Source organism: Thrips palmi, unplaced genomic scaffold (assembly GCF_012932325.1).
Source record: "Thrips palmi isolate BJ-2018 unplaced genomic scaffold, TpBJ-2018v1 HiC_scaffold_19, whole genome shotgun sequence".
Classification (NCBI taxonomy): Eukaryota; Metazoa; Arthropoda; class Insecta; order Thysanoptera; family Thripidae; genus Thrips; species Thrips palmi.
Window position 1 is genome coordinate 13,962,781 of NW_023144628.1, and position 9,019 is coordinate 13,971,799.

The 9,019-nt window shown below is 45.0% G+C and overlaps 1 protein-coding gene across 1 annotated transcript; it reads right to left on the minus strand.

The window, feature by feature from the left end:
- Positions 1-3,451: 3,451 nt before the first annotated feature.
- Positions 3,452-7,059, minus strand: LOC117646572 (E3 ubiquitin-protein ligase RNF166-like). The gene is made up of 4 exons (XM_034387614.1): positions 6,986-7,059; positions 5,898-6,059; positions 5,239-5,300; positions 3,452-3,641 (listed from the first exon to the last, which is right to left on the minus strand). Exons 1-4 carry the CDS (start codon positions 6,992-6,994, stop codon positions 3,452-3,454), a joined length of 423 nt encoding a protein of 140 aa, XP_034243505.1. The 5' UTR covers positions 6,995-7,059.
- Between the last annotated feature and the right edge of the window lie 1,960 nt (positions 7,060-9,019).

Here is a 9,019-nt window from a genome sequence, read left to right on the forward strand (position 1 = left end):
GCATATCAGGGCCGTTTGAAGTAGACCATCGGCGATTTCGCTCCTCTTTGTCTTAAATGGTGCCTACCCATAGGTAAACACCCCCACAAAATTTCAGCCATGTCAGGCAATTATTAGAGGAACTGTGAACAATTGAAGTTTTGGGTCATTTTACCACTGGGCTTAGGTGTTTTTGAGTCCAGAAAAAATAATTGTTTTAGCTATCTACTTTTGATCAGCACCTCTTGAAACGCCTTTTTAACATGGTGCCTCAAAACTTTTTTTCGAGGACAAACTTGCCTTTTTCTCCAAGTTATGTTCTAATTACAGCTAGAAAAAGACAAGTTTGTCCTCGAAAAAAAGTTTTGAGGCACCATGTTAAAAATGCGTTTCAAGAGGTGCTAATTAAAAGTAGATAGCTAAAAAAATTATTTTTTCTGGACCCAAAAACACCTAAGCCCAGTGGTAAAATGACCCAAAACTTCAATTGTTCACAGTTCCTCTAATAATTGCCTGACATGGCTGAAATTTTGTGGGGGTGTTTACCTATGGGTAGGCACCATTTAAGACAAAGAGGAGCGAAATCGCCGATGGTCTACTTCAAACGGCCCTGATATGCTCAAATCTTCAGTAAAAATAGTGAAATTGAGCAACTTTGAGAGCCCGTAGCATCCAAACCCGACGTCGTAGAGCCTCGTTCGACACGGCATTCGAAAGAGCGCATTTTTTTGAGTATCTGAGACCCATTTGGGTACTTTTTTGGATCTCGGTTCGCGAGAACCCATCTAGTCCCAAACCCTCGAAAACAGCTGTTTTTGGGGTGTTTAGACCCGTACCAAAGCCACAGGGGGTGTCGGATTTCGTCCAAGTGTCTTTTCGGCAGTTCGTATACATAGAAGGAACCGATAAAACACCACAAGCGCCCGCTCCTAGGATGTCGCCGATCAAGTGGTTTTTTTTGTCTGGAGCTTCTCCTTACAATAATAGTTCTGGTTTCACTTCATGATTCATCCTTGTTAGACGCCAAGTCGAAAAATGATATCATCAAGAGACGTGCATGTGTTTTAGCCAAGTAGTAGTCTCCTTTGTGGTCAAACTGTAAGTTTGAAGTATCTTCAGTCACCTTTAAAGTGTCTTCAGTTACCAAAAACTTGTCTCAAATCAACCCCTAATCTTCCCGAACTTCACTAGCAAATGCAGTTTAACAACACTTAAGCACTGCAAAGCCGGTGGTAAGTTTGCTTGCCACAAATTTGGCAAGCCGTTTTGAACGCCAAAACTTGGCAAGCTTGGCAGGGAAACCACCCATCTCGCCAAAATTTGGCAAGCTTACGAAGACTTATGACCAAAGCTTGCCCAATTTTGGGTAACGGCTTGCCAAATTTGAGGCAAGCAAACTTACCACCGGCTTTGCAATGAGCTGTTACTGTTAGGTGCACTCCTTTCACTATTGTTCCTCACCACTCAGCACGGCGATGGTCTTGGCCTGCTCCCACCGGGCCGGGTCCGCTTCCAGGGCTCGCTGGAGGTTGGCCCGCGCCGCCGCCACGGCGATCTGCTCCCGCCGCACGCGGCCACGGCAGTCCGCCAGCTGCAGGCCGCCCGCCGCGGTGTTCAGCGAGTCGCCCAGCGTACCTAGGATCGAAGATTTCGTAGAGAGGCGTCCCAGACCAAAAAAGCCACTTGGCCGGCGACCATCTCGGGTCGGGCGCAAACTTTTTTTCCCGGGTTCGTTTCATCCATACTCACTAAATGTTATGTACAATTTAGTACGAGACATCACGCACACGAACGTTTCGTACAATTTTAGTACGAAAAACTGCACAAATTTCCCCTTATTGTGCAAAATTTTGTACAAATTTGTACGAAAAGTTCGTGTGCACATAAACTGTGATGTCTCGTACAAAATTTGTACAAATACATTATGAGTGTACGGCAGGCGCGTAATTAGGGGGGGGGGGCTTTTGGTTCCCGAAGGAAACCAAAATTTCGGCTTTTGCGTGGTTTGTTTCTTTGTTTTGATGCGTAGACGTTGTTCATATAATTAGTGAAACTTAGACAGTATGAGAACTTAGTAGTTGCACTGGTAATCCAAGTGTGGACCAAGTCCACGCTACCTAGCGTGGACTTGGTCCTCCACACTTGGATTAGCAGTGTGAGGTAATATTTACCGTACTGTTTTGATGCAACACTATACAAGGTAGGTTTACGCCAGACCGCGTCTTGTCGTAACAGGCTTCGCGATGTCTCGCGGCCTGTTCCTCCAATCCGCGCCTGGCGTGCCTTCGGCAGGCAATGCTTGCCCATCATCAGTTACTTCTGATTTGTTGCATGCTGGGGGGCCCCGCCCCCAGACCCCCCTTTACTCTTTATAGACTTGCTTCATCTACAAATTACACGACCTTCACCCTTGTAACTTTTCAACTTGTCAGGTTGGGGGCTCCGCCCCCCAGACCCCCCTTTTATCAAGACAGGAGGAGTCTACCACCTGAAAACTCGATTTTTCGCAATTTTTAGGTGTTTTTCGGCTATAAAAACTGAACCAGTTAAGTTAGGAATATGAAATTTCGCGTGTGCCGAGCCAAGAACATACCTAATGAGCCTGCAAAATCTCAGCCAGATCGGCCGAGCCGTTCAGGAGGAGTAGTGTACACACACGGACAGACAGACAGACAGACAGACAGAAAAAGTTTTTCAACCCCATTGGAGTAACAGGCTTCGCTATCGCTCAGCCAAAAAAGACAAGTTTGCCCCTAAAGGTGTGCAACCCGTAACGCATCCCCCCCCATTTTAGTCGGCTCTAATTACGCCCCTGGTGTACGGTCTGCCGAAACACCATGGGAGCGAGATCCGACTCGATTCCCTGCGATTCGAGACAATGGGATAGCGGAGCAAGTGCCTGACACCGTCGTCTGGACCAACACGGGGGCAGTGCGACTCGCCATAAGGCTACTCCAGCCGGTCGGCATCCACCGTCGTGACTTCAGGTAACACCAGCGTCACAGGGGACTCTCGTGGCCTGCCCCCTTTCGTTCTCGAACGATCGGCGCCGCCCGCGGCAACATGTGAAGAACGTTTCGACACTGAGAAAACCTTACTTGTAAGCTACTTTAGGCCTTACAAAGAAAAGCGGCTTGTAAAAAAAAGTACAATACTTTCAGCTTAAGAAGAAAAGACTTCGCAATATACAAACTACACTGCAAAGCCAGTAGTAAGTTTACTTGCCACAAATTTGGCAAGCTTTGGTCAGAAATCTTCACAAGCTTGCCAAATTTTGGCAAGCTCGGGAGTATTCCCAGGCCAAGCTTGCCAATTTTTGGCATTCAAAACGGCTTGCCAAATTTGTGGCAAGTAAACTTCCCACCGGCTTTGCAGTGCATTTCTGCGTATAACGAAGAACATGGGTTCATACCAAGTATGCTCAAAGTACTTCGTAAGGTTTGAAGCGTTTTCCGTTTCGATTCAAACGCTCTCACTCTCCGAAATCGTGCGCCCACTCTGGAGTTTGACTCGACGCGAACTTACCCAGCGCCGCCCCGGCCCGCTGCAGCGACTCCAGCAGCGGCACGGCCTCCTCGTCGCGCGCCCTCTTGCGGCTGCACACCGGGTGCTCGTCCACGCAGGCCAGCGTCGCGTCCTTCTTGCACTGCCGGCACCACACACTGGAAGAAAAAAACACGACAAAAAGGACACAAATTACTGGCAAATTTTTTATCAGAAATTTATTGTACTTTCAAAGTACAACAATTGTTGTACAAAGTACAGTGGAACCGGCATGACGAGTGCTGGGCAGTCCAGGCCTCGTTGTGGTTTGTACAATTCTCGTTGTACTTATACAATCCGTGTTGTACTTTAATTGTACAGTTTTTGTTGTACTATTCTCACTTTTTCTTGCAGTGGGCACTGGAAGGAAGTCAGCACTTAATAAGTCCACGGGGCATTTGCTTCGCAACCACGAAGACATCGTAAAATTAATTCGCCTTAGGAAGAAATGATTCACATTGCGAAGGGTTTTATTACACGACGCGATGCCTTTTCTGCGTAGATTTTACAATGCCTTCGGTGTCTTCGTTACGAACCAAATTTTCGCAGAGCACAAGCACGTTAAATATTTGGAAACAAATCTCGTGTGCATTTTTAAGGCAAAAATGGCACAAAAAGTTCATTGTCATAATCCTGTAACGTCATTGATCAGCACACATGAAAATGCGTTAAAACTCTTAAAACTTGACTGAGAATGAAAGAGTCACCACCATCGCCCTTTTATTGGGTAACGCACGCATCGTCGCCCAAATTTGGGTGACGAGCCAGCGGTGACCAAATTTTGGGCAGTCATAAAATCGTCGCCCAAATTTGGGTAACGCCGTCGACGACGCCGTGAGGTCCCCGATGATGCTCTTCCGGGGCCACCACGATGACCCAATGTGGCGTTTAGGCCTCCGGTCATCGTGGTGGCCCCGGAAGGACGTCATCGGGGACCTTACGACGTCGTCGACGGCGTTACCCAAATTTGGGCGACCAAACGCCTGTTACCAAATTTTGGGTGATGAATTTTTCGTCACCCAAAATTGGGCAACGAAGTTGCATCGCCCATTTAAAGGGTGATGGTGGTGACCCATTCATTCTCAATGTTGACGGCAATGTTCCCACAAGTTAAAGCTAAAGCATATTGTCGAGTTCCATGTCATAAGAGACAAAATAAAATAATAGTGCGTTACCTAAAAAAAGCATCGGCGTAGAAAATCTTTAAATTTTTTCGAAGAACTTAAGGTTTTAGTAAGAGATAAAAAATTCATACGACATGTTTATACTAACTAGCCCTGACTTTTCTTAATCAAACCTTGGCTGGCACCTGAGGAGCTGTGACTTCGAAAAGTAGCTCGATGACAGAACTCACTAGAGCATTAAATGTCCTAACGGGTATGCTTTTTACGGTAGAAACGATGAACACGGTCGTGTACCAAGACCGGACTTTTCTTCTTTCTTTTGAAATGAACGTCGAGATAAAAAACACCCAATTGAAAGAGAAAATTATAAAATCAAAGATTGCATTTCCTGTCCACCCACCTAGATTTGATAGTGCGAACTGTTTCTGAGATGAAGGGTAAACTGTTTCTGTGATGTATATCTAGTGTGACTACAACTCTCTAATTGAATTAAGTTTACTTTACTTTATCCTTTTATGTCAGACAACTACCGACGAGTACCCCGTCTTCTCAAACAGCGCATGTTTACAAAATCATTCAGACTTTTACTTACTTGTTGCTTGCATGCAGCAGGCTGAAGTTGTCCACCATTTCCGTCGGCGGCGTCTGGAAAGGCTACAAAAATATATAAAACTCATCTAAGAAAACAGCGCGTGGATTTACAGTGAACTGAAAAAACTTGGCGAACAATATGAATGAAAAAGGACATTGGGTGACGTTAGCCTCGCGTTAGCCCCTGTAAAAAATTACGTAATTCTGTACGGAAGATGTGCAGACGAAAATGGTACGGAAGTACGGAAAAAAGTACAGAGCGTCCGTACTTGTGCCATAAGAACTCATGCAATCGGGTACGGAAAAATAGTATACGGAAGTTCCATAGTAGGGACGGTCCTGGCAAATTGATGACCAGACATGTTCTGTACTTTTTTCTCGCAGTAGGCACTGCAAGAAATAACCCCAACAAAAGTACACAAATTACTGGTATACAACGTACAATGGAACAGGCATGAAGAGTGCTGTGCAGTCCAGGCCTCGTTGTGGTTTGTACAATTCTCGTTTTACTTCCCACAAATCCTGTCGATCCCTGTTGAACTTTAGAGTTTTTGCTGTACTTTTGTTGCACTATCCACACTTTTTCTTCCCGTGAGCCACGCTGTCCCGTCAGGCACGGCTGTGTACACAAATAATTGGAGTGCACCGAGCCTCTCTCACCTTGTTGTCCAGGGGACACCGCTTCGGAGTCAGTCGCTGCAGGCACGGCAGGCAGAACGAATGGCCGCAGGCGAGCATCTTCGGCCGGCGGACCACCGAGTCGAACTGCTCGAAGCACACAGAACACTCCATCTGCGAAGAGACGAGCACGACGCTCACAACCTGGCGAAATAATGAGAGCGTGCGTCAGGTACAAGCTGTTCAGATTGCAATAGTTTAACAATCCAGCACTTCACATGAACCACGGATACATTTCAGAATATCTCCTCACGTTTTAATATTTTAATACGAAATACAGAGTTGAGAGTGATCCATCCGGGTACCATGCGACACCTAGCGGCAGACTTGCGAATGACAGGTTTGGCATATGACGCCGTAATGGACGACTGTACGAGAAAAATTGATGTTGGCGGCCAATAGAAGGCTAAATTAGTTTGAGTAAGCTTAACTTAGATCCTGGACAGATCCAAAAAATTCAGTCGTGCTTAAATATTTTTGAAAAATTTAATGACGTGTAATGAAAATTTCATGACAAGCTGCATAATGTAATGAAAGTTTCATTACATGGCTAATGTCATTAAACTTTATGACCGAGGTAATAAAATTTTCATTACAATGTAATGAATGTGGAGATGTAATTAAAAATAATGACGTTTAATGAAAAATGATGTCACAAATGTCATTAAATTTCATTCATTTTTAACAGAGAATAATCCCAAGATTATCCGCTCCTCCAACTAAATTGCCTTCAATGGAGTATACAGTACTACACTTGTAAAACTAAACCGTGACACTATGCTCGAGTCAAGTTGCGCTTGAAGACGTTACACACTAAACTCTAGTGGGCTTTTCAAATGCATAATAATGCACTTTTTAAGCATAGTTAACCATACACAGATACCTACGTAAGTTGTGTATAATATTATGCATCACTGTGTACATAGTATGCATCTTACAGCATTAAGTGCTCACAGAGATGCAAAAGATTATACACCTTACGTTAGTTTCTCTGCATGCATAAGTGTGCATGAAAAAGTACACGAAAAATTAGTGTCTACGCTTGAAATGAAGCGCAGACTAGAAAGTACACAGATCATTTAGATAGGTGATATCTTTGCGGATCAGAACTGTTAACGCTTGGATTCAAGCGTAAACAGGGTATTAATAGAGAGACATTGAGTATTCTTCATTTGAGGCCTTAGGTCGAGCCTATATCGGCCAGGGATGTAGAAGTGGGTACTACTACGCTTTAGTTTCACCAGTGTCCGTGGGCCTCAAGCCATATATAGTGACCGGGAAATTAATCCTAGGTGTTTTCGATCGGATACGCTAGGTGTCCACTGTAAAAAAATCCGTACTTTAGTACGGAAATGGTACAGAAAAATATGGTACGGAGGTACGGAGAAAAGTACGGAACGTTCCGTACTTGCTCCATATGAACCCATGTAAATGGGTACGGAAAAAAGTACGGAACGTTACGTAGAGTACGGGACAACTTTTCTTGGCAGCAGCCGGGGATGTCACACCCAAAATGTTTTCGGCCAGTGCAGTGCGTGTCCATATGCGTGCCCATAGGAATGAGGCCCCGGAACTGCTTTACTTTTGTACAGTCGGTACAGTCCACCTCATCTTTGCCTCATCGCCATGCACTGAGGGGGCGGGACCGCCTGGGGATGGGGGACCCGACCAGGCGACGAGCGACCCTCATTCTCAGAAGAAAAGGCCTCAATAGAAATAGGATCAATTTTACTAAAATCTTTTTTAATGGCCTTGAAGTTTGATGCTGCATGTCATTGTCTCCGTCACGATTTCACGGACAAGACACAGTTTGAATTTCAATTCTACGATGTTCCGTTCGGGAGAAAATCGTGTTTGAACGGTATTCTTTATTCGAACTACAACTGAAGAAATTAGTGGAATCGAGATAATTTTTATATCACTTTCCTCAGCAGATCACAAGGATTCCGAATATATCGCTCAATTGGTTGAATTTTCAATCCCCGCCAAATTGAGTATTTGAACTGGGACTGGACGGCGGGGGGCGTCCTCTGGGGCAGGCAGGTAGGCGATCCCGCCCTCGTCTCGGGGCAGCATGACACCCTGGACCTCGGTTCATCGCTGAAGAGACTGTACGGGCCCACCCCACCGTGGTGCCAAGAAAAGTTGTCCCGTACTCTAGTTGGCAAATACGGACGGTCCAGGCAAATTATTGACCAGACATGTTCCGTACTTTTACCGTACTTTTTTCTCACTGTGTCCTTTGAAAAGTGTTCAGGGGATCGCAGATTCGGCGGACTAAGTTTCTGAAACTTGTCTGGGTTAGCATCTACTTCCAGATGTGGGTTTGTCAGAAACAGACAAACAAAAACTGCCAAGAGCTCGAGAAAATATTTACAATTTGAGTAACGGGAAATATTGATACAAGTGACGTGTCATGAAGTGCAATAGGGTACTTTCGTAGATCCCTGAACCGGAAGCACACAGACGCCATGTTGGCGGAAGTAGATCCAAACTTGACATGGGAAAGAGACGTTCGTCAAAGGTATCGGCCACACTTGAACATAAACAGTTGTTTGATACTTGTTTGAAGTGCATATGTGTTTCGCGAGCAATATTTGTACAGCTCGGCTATAGTTTTGGATCCGAAGAGAGGTTAGTTTCCGGCCAATTTGGCGTCTGCTGGTCTGCTTGCTTCCGGTTCAGGATTCTACGAAAGTACCCTATTATCCACTAAAGCCCTCTCCAATCCCTCTCCTCAGTGACTGTAAGGCGATAGTGCGTTTTTTTATTTCGAAACATCGATAACTAAGGGCCAATAGTTATTAGATAATAGTTATAATAATTATATAGTTATATATAATATAGCCAATAGAGGGGGGGGGGACCAGCATTACGGCTTTAACGCGGATTGTTTCTTTGTATTGATGCGTAAACGTTGTTTATTTAATTAATGAAACGTTAACAATAGGGTACTGAGTAGTTGAGGTAATATTTACCGTTCTGTTTTGATGCAGCACAATAAAACTGACAAGTTTGCCCCTAAAGGTGGTCCCAAAAGAAGGAAAGGCGGGGAAGGGGGGTTCAGCCAGCGTAACGTTACGCCAGCACATAATGAATAAGAG

Bases quoted from the DNA above. Each gene is read 5' to 3' on its own strand.
- LOC117646572 (XM_034387614.1), bottom strand. The intron at 5,301-5,897 runs GTGAGAGAGGCT...ATATTTTTGTAG, and splicing joins GGTGTCCCCTGGACAACAAG to CCTTTCCAGACGCCGCCGAC. The intron at 3,642-5,238 runs GTAAGTAAAAGT...TTTTTCTTCCAG, and splicing joins CTGCTGCATGCAAGCAACAA to TGTGTGGTGCCGGCAGTGCA.